Genomic DNA, 25,794 nt, shown 5'->3' with positions numbered 1-25,794 from the left:
AAATATTTTTAGCAGTAAATGGAAATAATTTTCTAAAATTCACTGTATAATATCTTGATGAACAGTATTTAGTTACCTTTTGTTTATTTTCTTGGTCTTCCCTTGAGGCATTTTGGACTAGTGGTTCACTTAGGTTTTTCTTTTCTTACTGTGTTTTGATACATTAATATCGGTTCAAAAATGTTAAATCTCTTTTCCCCTTCAGTGAATGGATCGAGAGTTTTTGCCCTTTGAATTCTACTTTTCATAGGTTTCTTAGACCCCTGCTATAGGCCTCTTCTAGCCGTTAGTAATCATACGTATTTTTAAAGCAGAGGGTACCTCATACGGCATCTGGAAAATAATTAACCCCCCACCAAGCCTCCCCCAAGCTGGGAGCGTCTTTGGTGTTGGAGCCCTGCAGTCCCCCGTCCTCTCCGGAGTTCTGGTGCCAGCTGACGTGTGCTCAGCCCTGTCGGGTCTCAGAGTCCGGTGCCTCTCTACCTCTGAGCTCTGCCTTCGCTTTGTGCCGTGTGAGCCTCGTTGAAGAGTTTGGATTGAGAAGTAGGAAGAAGAGGGCCAAAAGAATGAAAAATAAAGATCATTATTTAATACAGCAGCACTCAAATATTTATAAGTATTTGAAGTTTCCACGTAAATACCATGAGCTTCATCATTACTTTCTATAAATATTTTTGATAAGTTGCAGAATAATCTTCTAATGAGAAATAACAATACAAATTATTGAATGTCTTTTCTTATTTAGGAGAACAAGTAGCAGTGTATTCTGACCTGCCATTTAAGTCACCCATTCGAGACATTTCTTATCATCCACTTGAAAATATGGTTGCATTTTGTGCATTTGGGCAGAATGAGCCAATTCTTCTGTATATTTATGATTTCCATGGTAAGTCCACTTCTTGATAAATAAATAATGTTTAGAGTAACATTTACATTTAGACTGAACCAGAAATCATGAATTCTGTGAAAACTGTCATTCTTTGTATTAACAAAGCTCTCTTGAATATATTGTAAGAGCCAAGCAGATAAAGTAGATTATGTTATTATATTATAACATTTCATTTTTTCATAAGCACAATTGTTCTGGAGTTTATATATCAGCAGAAACATATAATAGTTGTGCCCTTTTGTTGGAATCACAGAAAGGTAGTTATCACTTTCTTTGTAAATCAGTTTAAATAAACAAAATGCACCTAAAAATTATTTGGTAATGTTAACCAAATTTAAAAGCTAAGTAACATTTAGAAATATGGATCTTTAATGTGTTCAGTTGAATATTGATTTAATTTCTTATTCTGTGTTTTTGCTCTTTTACTAAAGCACATCATTTCAATAAGTTGTAATTTTAAGAGTTTCGTAACATGAAAAGAAGGCAAGAAACTACTGTGAATGAAAGCAAAATCCAGAATTAGAAATCTAATATCTTTTTCTACTCTAAAATTTCACTGTTCTATAATTCTGAAAAAGAAGGAAATAAAGACTGAGTACATTTTGCAGGAATAATAGGGCATAGAGTATATGGATCTATGCTATTTTTTATATGTTTCTTTAATTTCTGTCCTGATGATAGGATTTCATTGTTCTGCACTATACTGATAGTGCTGTCGATCTCAAAATTACGATTCATTTTTTTATGTATTAAAAATTTTATTCGTTTCTTTGATTAGTTTAGGGTGTCATATAGTATTCACTGTTTTTGCCAAGCTAGCAAAGTTTGCGCACACTGCCATAACTGCATAAATATAGAAATATGTATACGTAAGCAATATTAGTGTGGGAGTATTTACACAAAGTGTTTGAAAGTAATGAAATGTGAATGGTTAAGTTCATTGCATTTATACAGATCAAATTGGTTAATGGTTGTGTTAAGTGCTAAGTTATTGAACAATTAAGTTCTAAACCTGAAGTGTTTTTTTTTTTTTAATCATAGTATGGATTTTATTATGTCTTCTCAGGGCAATTATTTTAGAAAATAATGTGTAAATTTGAGACTTATTTTAAAGAACTCTACGGAGAAGAAATAATGGAGTTTGTTAGTGTACACATTTATGGAACACTATTACTAATGGTAGAATTGTTAAATAACACAAGACACATTTACTACAACAAGCAAATATTAGCAAAAATAAACACTGTCTAATTATAGGGAAAGACACATGAGTTTACCAAGTCATCCAATGTCCAAACCAGAGCACATGTTCTGGTTAAAACATGTGTTCAGAACCTATCTTCCTTTGTAGCCCCTGAATCTTCACCACGTAAAGGAGAAGAATTGCGCCTGAGGACTGTATGATTGGAACTGTTATGTAGGAAATAGGCAGCACAGTTATTTCCTCAGACTCCAGAAGTTTCACAACAGTCTTCATTCAATTTCTAATTTACTTTTTAGGCTTTTGAAATTTTCACTACAAATGTTTTAAGTTCTGCTGTTATCTTTCTTTTCTTGGGGGGGGGGGTTGTTTGTTTGTTTTTTTTGTGGGGGGGGGTTTGGTCATTAATAGAGGGATTCATCATTAGATTAGCCCAATCACGTTTGCCCATCTGTTTTTAGATAATAGGTTTTCAACTGAGAAGTTTATTTTAGAAGCATAAGTAGAAAGAGCAGTGTTTTAGGAGTGAAAAAACACGGGTTTTAGGTTCAGTTCTGCTTCCTCAGTGACCTGGCACAAGACTCCTGCCCTCCTGAAGCCCCATTTTGTTGCCTGGTAAATGGCACTGCTGCTGCTGATCCCTGTGCTACCTAAGAGTTATTTGTGCAGATACTGTGACACAGGAACTGTGAGCGTACTTTGCAAATCAATAAGCACTAGATTAAAATAAACAAAGAAAGGTAAAATGGGTTGTTATCATGTTCATCTGACCAGTACACACTTGACTTTATGGAAACTTATGTTTTCGGATGCTGATAAGTATCTCTATATGGAACAGAATTGAAAAAGGATTTTTTTTTCCCTCTTATTCTTTCTTTTGGCAGCCTTTTTGTTTTATTGATTAGAGTGTGTGCCTTTTTAGGTCAGATGTATTAGAAAATAAATTCATAACGGTAGGAACATCATGATATAACCACACTACCTTAACATGGAAGAGGAAGGAGTTCCAAGTAATTTAGAAATGATCAAATAATAAACATAAAATTAAAATTATTTTGTGCAATGTATTTAGAACACATTTTAAAAAATATTCTTACACACTTTTACAAACAAATGAAAACTTAAAATGTTTTTAACACATTTTCCTAATTCTTTGCTGCTTACTTTTAAAAAGAGGAAGCTTGGAAAGGAGTTACATAATCTCAAGAAATCCAAGATTTAATGCAGTTCTTGTGCATGTTACCCATCCATAAGAAAGTGAAAAGTGGTTTTAGACTCTAAAATAATTTATTCGTTAAATACAGGCCAGTATCATCAAGTGATATAGCCTTAAATAGTTTATTGAAAATTATAATGTTTATTTTTGACATAAGTTTGCCTTACATTTTTATTTATTTGTTTAATAGAGGAATATTTTGCCCAGACTTTCTTGTCTGCAAAAAAAGTCTATGTATAGCTTTGCATAAATGTTTTAGCAGTACAAAATTTGAAAAATATAGAACAGTTACACGGCTTTTAAATTGTAATTATCAGAGCTGCTGATAAGTTTAGGTAATTTTCAAGGAAAATGGAGCAAGCTTTTTAAAAAATAAGTTAAATAAGCTGCAAATGAGACCACAGTGGTAGCTAAATGTATCATCCATCTTTCAGTTCTAGCAAAATCTGTAAAGAGTCAGCAAGCATCTTTCTCTATTAAGCACATGTTCAGGTTGTGGTCTTTTGGGTCTTTCATCCTACCGACTTCTTGCTTTTTTTGGTAAGAAATATGATTTTTACTTTCAGAAGGCAGTTTTATTTGCCTGATGTTGAACGGTTTAATCATCTAGTAATACAAAATTTAGTCACAGAGTAATGTACTTTAAGGATTCCCACAATAACAGAGTACTAGTCAGAGAAACGGCTTCTACCTACCTAAATTTACAAAAGCTAGACCTTAGCAATAATGTTCTGTTATTGATCAATATTTATCTACCTCAATCTCTAGGATCCCCCTGTACATTTAATCATAATCATAGCTCATACTTGCAAAGCATTTTCCATATTCTTGGTACTGCTGTAAGCACTTTACACACACTCTGTTTGGCACAATAATCTGACAAGATTGGTTTTATAGTTACCCCAGTTTATAGGGGCTGGGTCTTGGATCCATACAGGCTTATTCACTATGCTAAACTGCCTTTTTAGCAAATGTCCTGAAATAATAGTTTTTGATTGTCTAATAAGCAATTTTTTTCCCTACAATACTGTTTACCCTGTGCTTCTCTGTGGAGTATGTATTTCTTTGTATCATCTATGGTTGTAAGTGTTTATAATGCCCTATTTGTCTTTGTATTAGCAGTATAGTATCTAGTCTGAATACTGACACATGATGAATATACATTTAGCATTTTATTATTTTTTATGTATTTAATTGATTATGCTATTATAGTTGTCCCATTCCCCCCCTTTATTCCCCTCTGCCCTGCACCCACCTTCCCCCCCCTTAGTTCTTTTCCATGGGTTGTCCATGTAAGTTCTTTGGCTTCTATATTTCTTATACTATTCTTAACTTCCTCCTCAAGGGGGAAGAATGGGGAGGAAGGTACAGGGTATAAGAAGCATAAATAGTAGGTACAAAAAAATTTAGTATTTTAAATAGTAGCAAATTTGGGAAGTTCTCAGCATTATTTGATAATTTCAGGTAATAAGCCTAATTTTTCACTAGGGGGCAATATCTCCTCTGAGTCAGTATTGACTCTGGAGTGCTTTTCAGTCAGTCTTTGGCAAGACAAACCTTTATTAAGCACCTGTAATGTTTCAGATTGAGCAGGGCTGTGAAACCCAGGGATCACACTCAGATTATCGTGCTGTATTCCATTTGTTTGTGTTTCCGAAGGAGTTGATTAAACCTCTGGGAGAACTGTAGTTAAACTGAAAATCAGTCTCTACTATTGACATTAATATTATTTTATTTGTAGAATTCATATTTATTAATGACCACCTATATTGTCATTGTCAGTAGCTTTATTTTTCACATTGTGACATGTGACATGCTTTACCAGAGTTTAGGGCAATGTATAATTTAGACTCCTATAAAAATTTGTTATATAACTTACCCTTTGACCAGAAGGCTATGGTGTTTACAATGCCCTGTGACTAACACAGTATCTGGTATACTACTGATGTGCAATCAGTGTTGGAAATAAGAACCGCAAATTCTGTAAAATAGCATGTTTTCCTTAAATGTTCTAAGATTATAGAATGAAAGGCAGGGTCAGTTCATAGATTTGGGGCTAATAATAATAGCGGCAGTAGCAGCCAACATCTGTCAGGGATTTACTGTGTGTCCCCTACTGTTATGAGCACTTCCCATGTATTACCTCACATGGAACTCCCCAGACCCCACAAAGTGGATACGGTTGTCCTCATTTTGCAGATAGTGAACTGAGGTACCGGGAGAATGAAGTAATTGACCTACCCCACACAGCTGGGGACTGCTCAGGCTACCGTCTGATTCTAGGCTGTGTGCCTCCAGGACCCGTGTGCTTCAGCCATTAAGCTGTTGGCCACAGCCATTCCTGTGATCTTTGCATGTCCTGTGTCCTGGGGGACCTTAAATTAAGAATGTAGGAAAATATTCCCGTGGTGAAACATGTCATTTGTTTTCAATTTTAACATTTAGGAGAACTTCTTAAGTTTAAAAGGAACATTACTTATCTAGTATTATTATTAATAGTTTACTCCTTTATAAATTTGCAAGGTAATGATAATGCCTCAAGCTATTCTCAGTGTAGTCTAAAATACACGTTTTCTTTGTCATGAAGCATTAAATTTTAATGTAATTAGTTTTACAGTATTTGTTTGCAATAAGATAATGTCTAGTTGAAATAAATTTTATATCCTGTTAAGGATATAAAGTTTTATGTCTAACTTAACAGTATTGAGTCCTAATGGTGACTCATTGGAAGGTAAACACAGATATTATAATCTTCATACTTGAATAAACTCATGCAGTAACAAAAGTAACTAATTGTAAGTCAGAATTTTAAGTGTCTATTACTAGCCTATTAGGATAAATTAAAAAATAATGTGCTATATTTTAAGGCATGCTGAAACTACCTATTTCTTGGTTATATCCTAAAACATCTATTTTAATATTTTTCACTAATGGACACTTTTATTTGAAAGCTTGTCATTTAAGTATTTAAGACATGGAAACACTTAGTCAACATAATGGCTTTGAGCATAAACCAGACCCCTAAATTCTTCATCTAGGCGTTGGTGCTTTTTAAAATGCACCAAGCCCTGGCAGGTTAGCTCACTTGGTTAGAGCATTCTCCTGATATGCCAATGTTCTGGGTTTGATCCCTGGGCAGGGCACATATGAGAATCAACCAACGAATGCATAAATAAGTGGAACAGCAAATCAAATCAATGTCTGTCTCTGTCTGTCTGTCTGTCTGTCTGTCTCTCTTCCCCCCTCCCCTTCATTCCCCCATCTCCCTCTCTTCCCCTCTCTCTCTCCTCCTTTCCTCCCTCCTTCCTCCCCCCCCCATCAATCAATTAATAATAAAAGCAAAGTGCACCAAGAAAGAAGAAAGGTGTGGAGCAAAATAAACAACAGTGTGATGGGAAGGGCCGGAGCAGGAGTTCAGAGTATTGGAGTTCTAGACGAAATGCCATCACTTTCTGTTTGATCATGGTCAAATAACCTAATGTTTCTGCACCTGTTTTTTTTAACCTGTAGAATTTAAATAATACCTTTTCTGTTTGATCTCGGTATTTTGTCAAAGGATAAAATGAAACTATAAAGCAAAACGAAGGAAGCCAAGGTGCAATTGAGAAATTCTAGATATTTTCTGTAGCAATAGACGCATTACACACTTTAAGTGGATTAGTGTGATGTGTGATTATGAGTTGATAATGGACTAGGAAGTCAGCAAAAGGACAATAACATACTTCAGGAAATTTGGAAATAATTTATTATTTTTGGTGTTCAGCTAATGGATTTGCCAAATGATGACAGTTGCTATCCCATTTGATTGGCTATGAGACATGAATCTGTGACACTTTCTTGCGTAGCTTTTTGAACAACTTTTTTAGTAACATTTATTATTTCTGCTTGACATATAAAGTGTGTCAAGGAAATACAAGATCACTAACAGACCCTCAAGTACACCCAAGCTACTAGAATTTAAGTGTTACTCAGTAGAGCTTCTCAGATTCATCTGCATAGTAGTTTAAGATTGGCTGAAGCAGGAACAAGTCAGGCCCAGTGAAATACAACAAAAAACATAAGCCCTTGACCAGTCTTGTTTTAGTATATCTGGATTGCTTATAAATGACAGAATTTTATTTATCATAGTTTTGAAATGTGGAGAGTCCAAGACCAAGGCACCACCAGATGCAGTGTCCAGTGAGCATCTGCTTTCTAATTCATAGACCGCATCTGCTGGCTGTGACCTTACCTGGTGGAAGGGGCAAGGGAGCTCTCTGGGGCCCCTTTTACAAGGGCACCAATCCCACTCACGAGGGCTCTGCTCTCAGGGTCTAAGCACAGGGTCTAAAAAATTCACCTCCTGATACCATCCCCTTGGCCATTAGATTTCAACAGAGGAATTTTAGGGGGAGGGCACAGTCATTCAGAGTACAGAAATTCTCCACATATAGCAAAGGTTAGAGAAAGAGGGTGCTGCATGACTGCTGAATGCTGGGAAGCCAGAGAAGTAGACCTACCAGCTTACGTTAATCATATTGTAACTAGAAACAGAGAATAACTTAGAAGCTGAGGAGTGGGATATCCAGTGGGATGACTGTGCATAGTAGCGGGGCTGTGTGTAATAACAGGTCTGGAACAGAGAAATGTTAAACTAAAAGGAAATCTCACTGTTAATATAGTGGAAGTGGAAGAATATGTTGTGATTTCAGTTGTGCTTTATTATGAAGTCAGTAACAAAGATACTAGTAATAACAAACCTTGGATTCGATCCAAAGGCAAAGGGCACTGGATTAAAATATCTTATTTCCTCCATTCTGCCTCCTATAAAGATAAAAAACATCCCCTGAGAAAAATCACATTATTTAAAAAAATTGTTTAAGTCCAGAAGATAACACAGAATTTCTATAAATCAAAGGACCATCAATTCTGAAAACATTTTAAGAGTTATTTTTAATTCTTCAAAATTTAGAATCCCAAGTTATAGCTGATGGAGGTAATTTTAGAGATATTTTGATTGAAAAACGTTCCTCTAAGCAAATAAAGCTGCTACTTCTGTGTTCTCAGCACCATGTCCATTTCTCTGCTGTGCTGCTAAGCACATAATAGTAATTTCCTGCTGACCTCAGAAAGGTTCAGACCCCAAGAGGAGGTTGGTATCCTTGTATTTTCAGAGCCTGTTATAGTGCACTCCTTAAAAATGACTGTGAGACTTAACATTGTGAGTTTTAAACATACCAGGACAGATTAGAGCTAAGTTTTAAGTGTACAAAGGTACGTTAGCACCAAGAAGAGAGAATGAAGAAACAGTTACTTAGTTGCAACATCCTACTGCAGTGGTGGCCTCTGTAAAAGTGTTTTAGAACCTCTGACATGTCAGGTGCAGAGCTGAAGGAATTTCAGAAATCATCTGTCACAAGCTAATTCTACAGTGAAGTGATCTGGGTGACCTTACACAAATAGACGAACAATCTGTCTAAGATGGGGGAGGGGAAGAATGAAGGAACAGAAGTGAGCGGCTTCTTTTGTGAACATTTCTGCTGATTGTTTTATGGCCATCTTCACAGAACAAGAGGTGCTGAACATAAAGTAGGGTGTTAATTTGATTCCTTTAAATTCAGTCGGACTGCTTTTGTCTGGAAAATTCCCTTTAGACAACTGAACCAAGTTCGTAATTTGGGGTTTATTTTGTTACCTGCCTCTACTTAAGCCATTTTAACCCTTTTTCAAAGGCATCTTAATGCCTGGAAAAGTAAAGAAACAAATATTTAGGCAAAGAGTTTTATTTTCTTTAGAAGTCTAATTAAAATCCTTTTGTAAAAAATTCATGCTCAGCATAGCATCATACTTACAAAATACAGTTTGGCAAAAAGAGTAAGATAAATACCCCAATGCTGCTGTCCAGTGTGACTGTTGCTTATGTCCATGTATGTGCTCCCGCACATGCCCTCTGGCTCAGAGCCTACAGTGAAATCGTGGCCAGTATGAATCTGGCAAACACAAAAACATACGGAGTTAGAAAATGCCATTGAACGGTGTAACTCAGCTTTACTTTCCATTCATAGCAGCAGAAATCAATGAAATGTTAAAAGGACAATTTTGAAAGGCAAACAAGGCAAAGATCATGGAACCTGATTTTCATGTGTTGATTTATTCATGCCGGACATATCTACTAATGTTAAACCTTCTAAATCCCAACCCACAGGTTATCTTTACAGTTTCTCTCGTTCTTTAAACTACCTTTGAATATTTGAGAATAAAATAAATGTTCTGAGTGTTAGGAAAAGAAGTCCAAAATAGGTACTGAAAAACAATAGTCAAACCCACAAAAATCTAAGTGTAGAAATGGCGGCACTTCCAATCGAAGACCAGTAACTGGTGATCACTGAACAGGGGCTGTGAGCAGGCTTTCTCCCTCAGTAGCGTTCCCTAGTGCCTCTGGCCCTGGAGGCCTGCAGGGAGAGAGCTCTGCTCGTTATTGACCCAGTCAGTCATTATTCAGAGTGTGTGAGTGAATGAGTACATGAATGTAGAGAACAGAGACCTAAAATTCTTCACATGTGCTGTCTCAAACTCATGGTTAGTGAAACCAAGGTTGATAACTAAAAAATAATAATTAAAAAATCACCCTCTTGTATATTATATTTATTACATTGTTTTATAAGCTAGTTTTTCTTATAATTCATAATACATTATGAGCAATTTTCCATCATTGATAATTATATTTTTATACATCATTTTAGTGGTTGAATTTCCTTTCATTTAGTGAATGTTATAATTCATTTAAACAGCTGTTATTACACAATTCTACTGCTATATTTTTTTTTAATGATTTAAAAAATACTTTAGTAAATGCCTGGCTATCTTCATTGAATTTATTCTTTAGGAAAAAATATCTTCAGGTACAATGAGTCAGTTAAACATGTTTTAAAAAAAAGCATCACTTTCCAATTTCCATATTTTTCTTACTAATTGCTTCTCTTATTATTAGTGAGGTTGAATATATTTTTAATGGGTTATATAACTCTTTTGTGAATTTTCTGTAATGATCCTTTGCCCATTTTTTCTGTTGGGTTATCCATTTTAAATTGATTTTATGGGGAGTCTGCATATTAAGAATATTGACCATTTTATCACTAGTTTATCATTTGCTTCTTTAGTGAGCAGCTTCTTCGCCGTATGATTGGCATGCAATGAACTGCATACATTTTCATATATTTAAAATTATACTCTGATAAGTCTAGACATACTGATACACCTGTGAGAGCGTGATCACCTCAGTCAGACAATGAGCAACATATTCATCAGCTCCAAAAGTTCCTTTCTGATCTCTTCCTATCTCCCCCCTCCACCAGGCCATCATTATGAATTAGTTTGTATTTTCTAGAATTGTATATAAGTGGAACAGTACATACCATGTACTGTGTTTTTATATGGCTTCTTTGATTCATAATTGCTTTGAGATTCATCTGTGTCTTAGAGTTTATCAATAGTAGGTCAGCCTTTTTATTTCTGGGTATTGTTTCATTGTATTCATATATCAGTTTGTTTGTTTATCTATTTACCTGTTTATGGGCATTTGGATTGTACCCATTATTTACCTATCACAAATAACTCTGCTGCAAATATATTCATGTACAAATCTCTGTATGGACATATGCCTTCATTTTCTCTTTAATAAAGTTTTAAGAGTAGAAGGGCTGGATCCTAATGTAGTTGTATGTTTACCTTTTAAGAAGCTGCCAAACTTTTCTGAAGTGGTCATGCCTTTTAACATTCCCACCAGTAGTGTATAAATATTTCAGTATCTCCATATTCTTGCTCAATTCAAAATGGGCAGTCTGTTTAATTTTAGCCATTGTGATAGATATGCAGTTCTATTTCCTTGTGCTTTTAATTTGCTTATCCTTAATGACTAATGATGTTGAGCCCTTTCACATGTTTATTCAGTCATATGAGTTGTTCACATATTTTGAAGATGAAACCCTTCTCCGAGGTATTGTTGGCAAATATGTTTTCCCATGTGGTTGGTTCCCTTTTTATTTTGATGATGTTTTCTTTAGCCGTGCAGAAGCTTTTTAATTTGAAGTAGTCCCATTTATTTATTCTTTCCTTCATTTCCCTTTCCCTATAGGATTTATCATTAAAATATTGCTCAATGAGTTATCTGAAATTTTACTGCCTATGGACTTTTATGGTATTGAGGCTTATGTTTAAGTTTTTATCCATTTTGAGTTTATTCTGGTGTATGGTGTAAGTTGGTGGTATAGTTTCATTTCTACCCAGCAAGATTCATTTAAAATGGAATGCAGGGACTTCAGGCCAAGATGGAGGTGTAGGTAGATACACTTTGCCTCCTCACACAGCCAAAAGAAAGACAACAAATTTAAAAACACAAAATAACCAGAACTGCCAGAAAATCAAACTGTGTGGAAGTTTGACAACCAAGGAGTTAAAGAAGAAATTCATCCAGCAGCTAGGAGGGGCAGAGACAGACAGCTGGGTGGAGAGGACTCACGGCAAGGTGGCACCTGGCAGGCTGGGCGGTCCAACATTTGCATGCAGATAAACAGGGAGGAACAACTGGGGAGTGAGACAGACTGCACAACCCAGGGTTCCAGCATGGGGAAATAAAGCCTCAAAACCTCTGGCTATAAAAACCTGTGGGGTTGTGGTGGTGGGAGAAACTCCCAGCCTCACAGAGAGTTTGTGAGAGAGACCCACAGGGCTCTAGATCATACACAAAATCCATCCATCTGGGAATCGGCACCAGAAGGGCTCAATTTGCTTGTGGATAGAAGAGGAACTGACTGAAAGCTGGCTGAGAGCCAAGCAAGCGGCATTGTTCCCTCTTGGACCCTCTTCTACATACAGTGCCACAACGAAGGGACACAGGTTGCCCTGCCCTAGCGAATACCTAAGGCTCTACCCATTACTATGTAATGGGCGTGCTGAGACAAAAAAATATCGCTAAAGAACAGATCAAAGCTCCAAAAATAGAACTAAGTGATGAAGAGATAGTCAACCTATCAGATGCAGAGTTCGAAACAGTGGTCATCAGGAAGCTCACAGAAATAGTTGAATATGGTTGCAAAATAAAGAAGTGAAGGCAAAGTGAAATAAAGGAAAATGTACAGGGAACCAATAGTGATGGGAAGGAAACTGGGACTCCTATCAATGATTTGGAGGAAATCATTGGAAGGAAGGAAGAGATAAACATTCAGTTAAAAAAGAATGAATAAACAAGAATTCAAAACAATGAGGAGAGGCTTAGGAACCTCTGGGACAACTTTAAATATTCCAGCATTCGGATCAGAGGAGTGCCAGAAGGAGAAGAGAAAGAATAAGAAATTGAAAACTCATTTGGAAATATAATGAAGGAGAATTTCCTTAGTATGGAAAAGGAAATAGACTTCCAGGAAGCTCAGAGGGTCCCAAAGAAGTTTGACCCAAGGAGGAACACTCTAAGACACATCATAATTATATTACCCAAGATTAAAGATAAGGAGAGAATCGTAAAAGCAGCTAGAGAAAAGGAAATAGTTACCTGTAAAAGAGTTCCCACATGACTATCGATTGATTTTTCAAAAGAAACTTTGCAGGAAAGAAGGGGTTGGCAAGAAGTATTCAAAATCATGAAAAGCAAGGACCTACATCCAAGGTTACTCTGTCCAGCAAAGCTATTGTTCAGAATGGAAGGGCAGACAAAGTACTTTCCAGATAAGGTCAAGTTAAAGGAATTCATTATCACCAAGCCCTTATTATATGAAATGTTAGAGGGACTCATCTCAGAAGAAGATCACAACTGTGAACAGTAAAATGTCAACAAACTCACAACTATCAACAACTGAATGTAAAAAACTAAGCAAACAACTAGAGCAGGAAAAGAATCACAGAAATGGAGATCATATGGAGGGTTATCAGCAGGGAGGAAGAGAGGGTAGAAGGAGGGGAAAGGTACAGGAAATAAGAAGCATAAATGGTAGGTACAAAATAGACAGGGGGAGGCTAAGAATAGTATGGGAAATGGAGAAGCCAGAGAACTTAAATGTATGACCCATGGACATGAACTAAGGTAGGGGAGTGCTGGGGGGTGGTTTCAGGGAAGAGAGGAATAAGGGGTAGAAAACAATGGGATAACTCTAATAGCATACTCAATAAAATATTTTAATAAAATAAAAGGCAAAACAAGGATCCTCTCAGATTGAAAAAAGGCTAAAGGAACATATCTTCGCCAAACTAGCACTGCAAGAGATGGTAAAGGGATTGCTTTGAGAAGATGAAGAAAAAGAGAGAGGGGGGAACACAAGAATAAAGAGAAAAATGGCGATGTATAAGTGCCTATCAGTAATAACCTTAAATGTAAATTGACTAAATGCTCCCATCAAAAGACATAGGGTAGCTGAGTGGATAAGAAAACATGACCCACACATACGCTGCCTGCAAGAGACAGACCTCAGAACAAAAGATCTACACAGACTGAAAGAAAAAAAAAATATTCCAAGCAAGCAGACTTGAAAAAAAAAGCTGTGACAGCAATACTTACTTCGGACAAAATAGATTTCAACACAAAGGCCATAAAAAGAGATAAAGGAGGACACCATATAATGCTTAAGGGAACAATCCATGAAGAAGATATAACCCTTGTAAACATATATGCATCCAAGATAGGAGCACCAAATATAGAAGGAAATTTTGGAGAACTTCAAGAAAGTTATTGACAGCAACACATTTATAGTAAGGGATTTTAGCACCCCATGTCAACAACGGATAGATCTTCCAAGCAAAGCAGCAACAAGGATGTTGTGGCATTGAACAACACTCTAGATCAAAGGGACTTAATTGATATGTACAGGACCTTTCACCCCAAAGAAGCAAAATACAATTTCTTTTCAAGTGCACATGGAACATTTTCAAAGATAGACCACATGTAGGTCACAAAACAAGCCTCAACAAACTCAAGAAAACTGAAATCATGTCAAGCGTCTTCTCGGATCACAGTGACTTGAAACTAGAAACCAACTTCAAGGAAAAAACTCAAAACATTCAAATTCATAGAGACTGAATAACATGCTATTAAATAATGAATGGGTTAACGATGAGATCAAGGAAGAAATCATAAAGTTTCTGGAAACAAATGAGAATGAACATGCAGCAGCCCAAAACCTATGGGACACAGCAAAGGCAGTCCTGAGAGGGAAGTTCATAGCAATACAGGTTTAAAAAGGTAGACAAATTTCAAATAAACAGCCTAACCCTGCATCTACAAGAACTGGAGGAACAACAAACACAAAGCCCAGAGTGAGTAGAAGGAAGGAAATAATCAAGATCAGGGCAGAATGAAATGACATGGAGAGTAAAAGAACAATTCAAAGGATCAGTAAATCCGGGAGCTGGTTCTTTGAAATGATAAACAAAATTGACAAGCCTTTGACCAGACTCATCAAGAAAAAGAGAGGACCCAAATAAATAAAGTCAGAAACAAAAGAGGAGAAATGACAACCAGTACCACAGAAATTCAAAGGATTGTAAGAAATAACTATGAAAACTGTATGCCAAGAAATTTGACAACCTGGCAAAATGGACAAATTTCTAGAAACATAATCTTCCAAGACTGAATCAAGAAGCAAAAAACCTGAATAGACCAATAACAATTAGGAAATCATTTTTAAATGGTCATTTTATATATTTTTCCTTTGTATATACAGACATTTTAAAATTTTATAAATTCACGTATTTTAAGCTATCAGAGAGGCAGTACATACAGGTCGAAGCAGCCTAACAACCGTGAAGTGCATTTCCGATGGTAGTATCTTTGTCTTCGTTGTCGTCATCAATGCCACTCATCCTTTGCGTCATCTGTCCCACTCTAGTAATTAAATCTTAAGAAAGAATCATGTAAGAAACAAATTAAATTATGAAGGACTTACAGGTGATCTGTAATGAGGGAAAGTAGAAAATACTGTAAATATTTAGTAATAGAAGAATGCATAAATAAATTATGGTGCTTCATTAGATGTGATCTTGTAAAGCTTTTAAGAATGAAAATTACATTGCTTTGTAAATATGAAAGGTACTTGCATTTAAATTTTTTAAATGTTAAATTACATTTATACCATGATATCTTATATAAAATGGGTATATGTATAAAGATTAGGAGGGCTTTAGAAGTGGTTTTCACCTTTTTGTTTTAGGGAGATGGATTCATGTGTAATTATTTTTATTTTTTGCATGTTCTTTAATTATTTTGTATTATGCCTTTGATTTTTTATATTATTTTTTCTATCCACATACATTCAATTTAGGCTCCCACTCAATTTGTTATATTTGCCAGACTAAGATATGCATGGCCTTGAAGACTCAATTATAATACTGTCTAGTATGAAATTATCTGTGAAATTATTATATTTTCTTCTTTATGGTTTTAGAGTCCTTAATAATTTCACATTTTACCAGTCATGGTGTCTTCTTATTACTCAGCATATGAAATGTATTATGCAGTTTCTTATCATTTATTTAATGCTACAGTTTTGTGGCTTAATTGTTTCATTATACTTTTGCTATAATGCTTTGAACTAATATGGATTCATCTTTTCCAGTTGCCCAGCAGGAGGCTGAAACGTTCAAACACTACAATGGAACTTTTCCATTCCCCGGAACACACCAAAGTAGAGATCCTTTGTGCACCCCTCCTAAACCGCCTCAACAAGGCTCTTTTCAGATTGACGACTATGTCCACACTGAGGACGCTTCAGTGAAGATGCAGCAAGTGAAACAAAGACTCGACTCCGTCACAGTATGTTTCTTTTATGCACTTGAGAAGTTGGAATTTTGAAAACCATTCCTATCCTATTTTACACTGTTATGCCAATAAATACTAATTGAATGAAGTAAGTTAGTTAACACTAGGCTTTGTTATACTTAATAGTTCCCTTCTGGTACTTGCTCTGAAGACAGTTAACTTCAATAAACAAACCGAATTTAGGATACTCTGTCATGCTTTCCTGACTTGATATCTCTGTAAAGACCAGCCCAGGACTTGTTTTTTTGTCTAAAAATATTAGTGTGTGTGTATGTGTGCATATATATACATATCACACACACCAACACTCCAGGACCAACCTGGGAAAATATATACATAAAATATATTAAAGAAATAACCTTAGCATGCAAAAACTAAACAGTAAAAAGAAAAGACTTCAATAAAGAACTGTATAAAAGAAATATGTACCTCCCAAAAGAGTAGATACGAATGTGTCATATTCAAAAGTTCTATCTCACTACTAAGAAAAGAAGTCTCCAGAAACCAGATATTGCCCATAAAATTGGAAAATAGATAATGACTATGAGGAGAAGGATGCTTGGTTAAAATTAATGTGTTACTCTGTTGATGATAAAAGACTATCAGGTCTTTCTCAAAGATAAGTAGTTAGCCCTGGCTGATGTCTCTCAGCTGGTTGGGTGTCGTCCTGCAAAGCCAAACGTAGCCAATTTGATTCCCAGTCTAGGAACGTGCCTGGGTTGCGGGTTTGGTCCCCGGTCTGGGCATGTGCAAGAGGCAACTGATTCGATGTTTCTCTCTCATATCGATGTCTCTCTCCCTCTCTTTTCTCTCTCCCTTCCCCTCTCTCTAGAGAAATTAAAGAAAAAAGTTAAAATAAAAAATAAGTGGTAAAATATAGTGAGAAAATTAAACTTTCTTAAAAATATTCATGCTCTTTGACCATAATAGTTCTTTTAGTCAGAATTGGCCTTGAACTCCTTCAAGACAAGGACTGTGTAGGGTTGTGCTTTGCTGGGTCCTCACCTTTGCACACAGTGCCTGGCACTTAATATAACACTATCCCTTTCCTTCCTCCTTTGGTAGCTTGACCATTTTTTTGACCAGTTTTAAACTAAACCTATGATGAACTACACTGAGAGACCAGCTGCCTGAACACTCAAGACCACTCCCCCTTTTTAAAATTAACCAGAAACCCAAGTCAGTGACGATAGTGTTGAAGGTTAAGCAGAGTCATAGAAATAGGGGTTAGATGGATTTTAAAATGTTGTATGCCTATTTTGGAAAATGTTGATTTTCTTTACATCACAGGAGATTTCACCTTGTAATGATTGATTATAACTAACATTGTGTGCTTAATGGTGAATAATAACTGACCCAATGAATTTTGGAGAGTGTGCTAAGTACTCTACATATTCATTGTAGTAATCCTCAAATCCATCTTATAATGTGGGTGCTAGTGTTACCCCATTTTACAGAAGACAAAGTTGAGGCTGACAGAGATAAAGCAGTGTTGTCAGGGTCACACAGATGGTGAGCCTTGGAGCTGAAACGCAGTCCCCGCAGTCGGAATCCCGTGTCCACAGTCAGTTTACTGTCTCCTTTTAGTGACTGGACTACTCTTCTTTAGACTTAGTATCTGGCCCTTAGAAGTTTCTGGATAAAAACATTCGTGTTCCTCTTTTCAGTTCTCTTTTTTCCCCGAGGCTTCACATTAATTGTTATTTTTCTGTAGTTCTGTACTAGGCTGATGACATATGCTGGCCCACGTTAATTGACTTGAGTACTTTTTTTTGCCTCAGTAGCCGATTTTGAAATCATCTAGTACATGTGGATTGTTTACCAGTTTCTTTTTCAAAAGGGATCTTTTCTTGGCCTTGCTCCATGAATTGTAGGCAGTTCCTTTCTGTAGCTCCTTCAGAACTGGTCATACACTTTACCACTCAGTGGTGTTAGTATTAGATTTCTTTTGAAATATATTATTAATATGGGAATTATATTGATGGCACTTACTTATGGGGATAATTGTTATACTTCATTTACTTCAGGATATGACTTTTAGGCACATTAGTGTTCTGGTACAGAATCTTAGTATTTGTGCCAAGTTTACTGAGGAGACACATTTTTCTTGAGATGGTTGCATGTGGGCCTCCCAGAAATCTCACTTATCGGTGCATTTCATTTTGGTGAGTTAGATTTACCCAGAATGTGTCAGTGAGTCTTTAACTTAGAGGTTTGTTTTTTTGTTTTTTTTTTTTCGTCTTATTGGAAACAATATGGTGGTAACTGCGGGGTAATAAAGAAACTCTACCAAATGTAGATTTTGGTTATTAAAATATTAACATCTGACTGTTGAAGAGTTGATATTTTATTAAGATGAAATTATTAATATTTCTTTACTGTATTTCTTTTAGGAGGTGATACGAGCCTGTGCTGAAAAGGTAGGTAGTCTTTATTACCAAGAAGGTAACTTGAAAACAGTAGTTGATATTGTGATGCACTGAAGAATTAAAGTTACTGTTCATGGATTCCCATAGAACTTTTACAAACGTTCATTTGATAGTTTCCTTATTTGAGCTTCAATTTATCAAGGAATTATATTACTGGGACCTGAGAATTTAGGAAGCCTCTTCATATTTTTTTTTAGATTTCAGAATACTAAGTGATTGGGATACACTCTCAGTAAGGGACCAACAAGGTCATTTTATTTTCTGGAAAAATATTACATGATACTTAAAAGGAGAAACACCAATACAGTCTCAGTGGTTGCTTGCTGAGTAAATTGTATGAGCCTTGAGTGTATGCAAGCTGCGTATAAATAGCAGTGATTATGTTGATGATGCTTTTGATCATTCATAGCAACGTTTCACGCTTTTTCCCATTTAACTCTATAACAATCCTGAGAGAGAGATTAGGTATTATTATTTCAGTTTTAGAAAGGAGGAATCTGAGACTTATTAAGGTTAAATGATTTGCCCAAGACCCCAGAGTTAATCTAAACATAGAGATATACGAATAGATTTTGAATTTTAAACAGGTTCAGCTAAATGGTATCAAGGTACTTCCAACACAGCAGCTTTCTTCCTTTCACAAGCAAGTGCATTTTATGCACAGCCTTTAACTCAGTTAGGAAAAGACATGTTAATGTATAAGAATTGAAATGGTACCATGTGCTCATCCTTTCCTCTTTTCTTCTGTCCACTCCCAAAATGAAGTTAAATAATTAGACATCTATTCATTGATCAGATTTAATTATACGTGTCACAGAGTAAAAGGGTGAAATACCCAGAAGGGAGAGAATGAGAATGGTGTTGGTATGTTCAGAGACTGCTTTATATGATGTCTGTGCGGTGGTGGTGTTTTTTAGTCAGTAAACACCTACTGCTACGTGGCAGGCGCTGGGAAGACAGAAGTAGGCCGGCTGCTGTGTCTACATGGGGCACCTTACGGAGGAAGCATGTCAGAAAACACTGGGCTTACCCCATCCCTGAGCTGTCTGGTGTCAGTCAGAACCAATCACTTTTTTACCTAATTATCACGAGTCAGCAGGATACGGAATAGAGACGAGGGGAAGGAAGACAAAGGGAGAAAGAACACGCTGTATTCTGGTTTGGGCTGCAGATGTCAGGAAACTGGCTCCCGATAGCGATGGTTGGTGTGATGATTGTAGCTCCAAGATTGCTAATCTCCCTGCGTATGCGTAGTACGTAAAAACTGTTTATTCTCTGACCAGCAATTCAGAGCTGTTTTTATTTTAACAAATATATGGTGTGCCCTTCGTTTCAAATGCTCTCCATCCCAAGTACAGTGTTCTGCACATGTTTGGCAGGCTTTGTGGAGCACGTCCTCTGCCAGCCTGGAAACTCCCTGAGGGTGGAGGATCGTGTCACTCATCTTGATATCCCTGTTATTTGACAAAAATAGAATAAATGTTCACTGAAAATGTGGCATATTTGCAAATTAATTGAGGTCCAGGAAGATTAACCTTATTAGTGTCTTCAGATTTTTTTTAATAAGTCTTATTGAAATAATTCACATGTCACAATGTTTACCCTTTGAAAGTATACAATTCACTGGTTTTTATCGTATTCATGGAGTTGTGCAACTATCACTGCTATCTGATGATAGAACTTTTGGATTCCCTCCAAAGAGAAACCAAGAAACCCCATTTATCTCAGCAGTCATTCTTTGCCCCATTTATTTTAGCTGTCATGCTTTATTTCAGTGTGTGCCCACACACGCGCACGCAGAGGAAGAGGGAGGGAGAGGGAAACAGGGGCGAAGACAGACTCAAACTTCTGGCAATCATGAATGTACTTTTTTCTCTGTAGATTTGCTTATTCTGGACACTTGAAAATGAAATCGTACAAAATGTTGTCATTTGTAATTGGCTTCTTTAACTTAATGTTTTCAAGGTTCCTTCATTTGTAGCATATATAAGTAGTACTTTTTATTGCCAAATGAGATTTGATTATATGGATCTGTTATACTTTGTTTACCCATTCATCAGTTTGTGGATATTTGGGTGGTTCCCACCTTTTGGCTACTAAGTATACTGCTGCGATGAACGTGAATGTGCAAGTTTTCATTTCCCCAGGAAATGTATCTAGTATTGGGACCATTGGGTCCTCTGATAATCCTGTTTAGCATTTTGAGAAGCATACTAACAGTTTTCCAAAGTGTCTGCAGCATTTTAGAATCCCACCAACAGTGAATAAGAGTGCCAGTTTCTCCTCATCCTTAACACACATTGTTTTCTTTTTTTATGATAGCCATCATCCTGGGCAGGAAGTGATATCTCATGATTTTGATTTGCATTTCCCTGATGACTAATGGCGTTGAGCATTTTTGTTGTGCCATTGGTATATTTTCTGTGGAGAAACGTCTGTTCAAATTTTTTGCCCATTCTTTTAAAAAAATGTTTGTGTCTTCTTATTGTTCACTTTTAAGAGTTTGCTTATGTAGGCATTTGAGGTGCTTCAGTCTGATGGCCTCCTCCTTGTTCAATTGTTTTAACATTGGTGGTGATGAAGATGCAGGTGATGGACAGATTTGGGAGATATTTTGGAAGTAGATTCAACACAACTTGGTGATGGGCTGGATGTGGTATAAGTAAAAGAAAGAGGAACTTGGAATAACATCTATGTTACTTTCAGCAACATTACAGATGCTAGTAGGGCATTTTAATGGGATGCTGGAGTGAGGGGAGCAGTTGCTGGGAGTGGAGTTTTCAATATGAAGGTAGCTATGAAATAGGAAGGTGGATGTGAGTGTTGAGCTCAGGGAAGAAGTCATTATTTTCTTTTCCAGAACTTTTTTTTAAATTTTTGGAAATTTATTGGGGCGACATTGGTTAATAAAATTATGTAGGTTTCAGGTGTATAATTCTATAATACATCATCTATGTATTTTACTCTGTGTTCACCCCCCCAAGTCAAGTCTCCTTCCATCACCATTGATCCTTCTATATCCTAGTCTGCATCCTCCAAACCCCCTTTCCCTCTGGTAATCACTATACTGTTGATCTGTGTAAGGGGTTTTTTGTTTGTTTTTGCCTAATCCCTTCACCTTTTTCACCCAGCGCCCCCCAAACCACCTCCCCTCTAATAGCTGTAAGTCTGTTCTCTGTATCTGTGACTCTGTTTCTGTTTTGTTAGTTTATTTCATTCATTAGAATCCACATATAACTGAAATCATATAGTACTTGCCTTTCCCTGGCTTATTTCACTTAGCATAGTAGTCTTCGGGTCCATCCATGCTGTCACAAAAGGTAATATTTCTTTCTTTTTACAGCCAAGTAATATTCCGTTGTGTAAATGTATAGTTATACTTTTTAATCTCTCATATTGAATGAGATGACTTGAGGGGAGAGTATAGCTGAATACCTGAGGCTGTGGTCCTGGGGAGGGCCTAGCAGAGAAGCCTAGAGGATGGCATCTCAGGAGAGAGGAGTGATAGACTGTCGCTTACTACTGAACGAACGAGGAAAAGGAGGACATGAAATTGACCATTATATTTAGAAATTGACCATTATATTTAGCAAGATGATGTTCTTTGGTTTACGGTGATGGCTGCTAGTTCGGTAAGCAGCAGAGACCGAAGCACAGTTGAAGTGGATTGAAGACACAGTGAGAGCCAATAAGGTGGAGACTGTACAGACATCCTTCTAAGAAATTTTGACTGAGGAGCAGAGAAACAGAGTGGAGGGGAATATTAGATGGACAGTACTAACACAGATCTATTTGCTGATGGGAATAATTCAGTGGTGATGGCCAAGTTGATAATGCGCCATGAAGTTGGTAGTTGCTGGACTCAGGTCCCTGAAAAAGTGAGAGGGGCTATGATCCTGAATACGGATGGAGAAACTGGCCTAAGAGAAGGGATTTTTCATCCTTTTTGATAGGCAGATAGGTAGAAACTGATGTTCACATATATAGCTTTGATGATGGGAAAATTAAAGAGTTCTCATCTGATTGCTTACAAGATGTAAATTGTTATTAGAAGCCTTATATTGCTCTGAATTGCAGTGGCCCTAGGATATCCACATATGAGTTTGCAATTCGCATATTTTCTTGGTCTTTCCTTGCTTTATGGTTGGATTGAGGCATGTCAGAAATGATACTGCCTAGAGTCTGTCTCCACTTAGCTTTCACTGTTACTCAGGAATGGAATTAATCTGTTTTTCTCATGTTCCCGGGCATATTTATTCCTACCTAGCATACTATATAATGGGGCCCAGTCTACCTTAAATTATAATCGATTCTGCCTGTCTTTTCCAGAATTAAATCATGAATTCTCTCAGGGATGAGCAAGTCTCTCTTGTCTTCTTTCCTTTCTCCCTCGTGTCCTCTCTTCCTGCCCTTTTTTTTTCCTTCTTTTTAAATTTACATCGTGTTTCTACCTCTAGTCTTCACATGTCTGAATTTCTACACTTCTCTGTAAGCATTTTGCAGCCATGAGACTCTCTCTTTGTTTTTCAGTTATTAGTATCACCTGCTCTAGATAAATATAAATATAAACTGTAGCCGTGCTAAAGTTTAAGTTTATTGACAAATACTGTTAACGGTAATGATCTATATTATAGTCTAATCTATAAAGGACATGTTTTTACTGAAAAATAAAAAAGCTTAAAAACTAGAGAATCAAGAGAAAATAATTTCTTAAATCTCCTTTTAAAAAGTTTGGATATTTTTATCATGAAGAGGAAAAAATTAAGTTGAGATTTGAGTAGAATAGTGGCTTTCAGTTATTTGACGAGCTTTTAAAATATTTTTTGTAATGCTCCCAATTATTTCTTCATGGCATTGCAAAAGAGCAAATTAAGTTGTGCTATTTTAACAGTGTCTCGAAGATTGGCCTGACTATAAGAAATAGTACAGGCTACAATAGACCACTAAAAGCAATTACGGAATTCCCTTATTGGAAATTTTAGAAAACAGGAAAAAATTTAGGAGAAACAAATTTCCCTCCTGTGTGTCTCCTTTACTGTTAAACTGCTGACACAGAACACTCTGGACATCAGATGCGTGGGGGTTTCCCACGCCAACCAATTCTGCAACACCACCCAGGTGTCCTACAATTTAGCTCAGTTCTGACACTGTCCACTCTGAGGTGAGTGTCACCTCCTACAGATCAAGGGTCCCTTCACACAACTGCCCCCCACCCCACTTCAGGTGCCTATTGCAAGTCCACACGGTTACCTGTGCCTCTAACCGGTCAGTTGTAAATCAGGATTCTCTGGTGGCCTCCTTGGGTTTAATTAATTTGCTAGAGCAGCTCACAGAACTCAGGAAAACCGTTTACTTACTTACACTTTATTATGAAAGAATATGGCAAAGGATGCAGATGAACATGCAGAAGGAAGAGATGGGTAGAGTAAGGCATGTGGGGAGGGGTGTGGAGCCCCCATGCCCTCTCCGGGCATGCCACTCTCCCACCACCTCCACCATTTATGTGTTCCCACCAACCTGGAAACCCCTCGAACCCCTCAGTGTTGGAATTTTTATGGAGGCTTCATCAGCTGGGCATGATCAGTTATTAACTCCATTTCCAGCCCCTCTCTCCTCTCTTGAAAATGAGGATGGGGCGGATTCCAACCTTCTAAGCATTGCTTGCTCTTTCTGGTGGTCAGCCTTCATCCAAGAGCCCACGTGGAGTCACTTGATTAGGACGAAAGACATTTCTATCATCCAGGAAATTCTGAGGGATTTAAGAGTTCAATGTCAGAAACCAGAATCAAAGACCAAATATTAGAACAAAAGATGCTTCTAGTGTTCTCATCATGTAGGAAATTACAAGCATTTTAGGATATCTGTTCCAAAAATCAGGATTAGGGACCAATATACATACATATTTCTATTTTACACTTCTATTTCTAGATTTGAATTTGAATATTAAACTGTGTGAACTAACAAATTTCTTATTTTGAAGCCCATGTTATTTTTATCATCAAAAAGTTACATTTTGAGAAGTCTTGAGTATAAATACCTTAGCTTTGGGTAAGGTTTTAAAACATGCACTCTTTACATGTATGAATTCATTTGACTTCTGTCTTAGTGCTATACCAGCCATTTACTAAAACAAGATAACACCTGGTCCTTTTCCTCACAGTTAGCGTCTGGTGGGTAGCAATCAGCAACATAAATAAGCTGGCTAAGTGTTACCAGTACTGTGATAACAGAAGGTATGGGACATATTGGAGAAACAAAGGAGGGAGAGGTAAATTTTGTTGGGAAAGGATAAAAGGCTTTTCATACATGATGTAATACTTGAACTGAAGATTGAAAGAAGAGTTGACATCTACCCGGAAGGTAGTGCCGGGGGAAGCCCATTCCTGGAAATGAGAAGAGGAACAGCATGAGCTAAGTCGCAGAGACCTGAAACAACCTGCCACGTCTGGGAGGCAAATGCAGTTTGTTGGATCCCGAGATAGGAAATGGAGCAATAAGCTAGGTAGTGGTTAAAGTACAGAAAGCTTTGTATGCCATACTAAAAAAAGTATGGACTTCCCATCTAGTGGGACAATTGATGATAGGTTTTAAGCAGAAGTGTTACTCAATAAAATTAGCATTCTAGAAAAGTCACCTGTTAGCAGTACAGAATAATTAGAGAAGCCGACGAGATAGGGAAACAAATCGGGAGACCACTTCAGTAGTTTGCAAGCGGTGGGAAGGCGCGAACCAAAGCCCCGACGACTGGAGAGAGAGTGTGATCAGATGCCGGAGCACCTGATTGCCTTGGGACTGGCGGCGTGTGGCGCGTGAGGAAGCATTCTGGGATGATTCTCGTCTTTCTGGCTGGGACGACTAGGTGACAGGGATAGCTCTCCCTGAGGAAGTCAATAGTAGGGAAATGTTAGTTTAATCCGCGAACTTACTGATCAGAATAATTTTAGCTTTAAGAAATGTCGGCATAGAAGGCAGGTAAAGCAGTGAAAACACCGTCACCACCTAGGGCAACCAATGTGCTGTGAAGGAACAGGAGAGAACCCCGAGGGTCTGGCCGAGGACACTGATAAGCCATGGCAGGATGACCAACAGATATGGTTTTCCAGTAACAGAGCGAGGACAGTGATCAACAGTGTTTGGTATCTGAGGCCTCAGTGACTCTACTGAGATTGATCTTTTGAAGTCCAGGGTGACTTTGGCTTCAGATTTAATGTTGTGATGGAAAAAAGCTTCGTTGTAATTGGTTAAAATCAAATGGTTGAGGTATATAGGTAGCAGTAA

At 37.1% G+C, this 25,794-nt stretch overlaps 1 protein-coding gene across 1 annotated transcript in view; it reads left to right on the top strand.

Annotated features, from left to right (window-relative positions):
• AHI1 (Abelson helper integration site 1) overlaps positions 1-25,794 on the top strand; it is a 176,751-nt gene that overhangs the window by 39,356 nt on the left and 111,601 nt on the right. The window contains 3 exon segments of the mRNA XM_028510246.2: positions 746-886; positions 15,885-16,081; positions 18,481-18,507. Coding sequence (XP_028366047.1) covers positions 746-886; positions 15,885-16,081; positions 18,481-18,507 — 365 coding nt within the window.

The sequence above is a fragment of the Phyllostomus discolor genome, chromosome 4 (assembly GCF_004126475.2).
Source record: "Phyllostomus discolor isolate MPI-MPIP mPhyDis1 chromosome 4, mPhyDis1.pri.v3, whole genome shotgun sequence".
Taxonomy (NCBI): domain Eukaryota; kingdom Metazoa; phylum Chordata; class Mammalia; order Chiroptera; family Phyllostomidae; genus Phyllostomus; species Phyllostomus discolor.
This window is presented reverse-complemented; position numbering and strand designations above follow the sequence as displayed.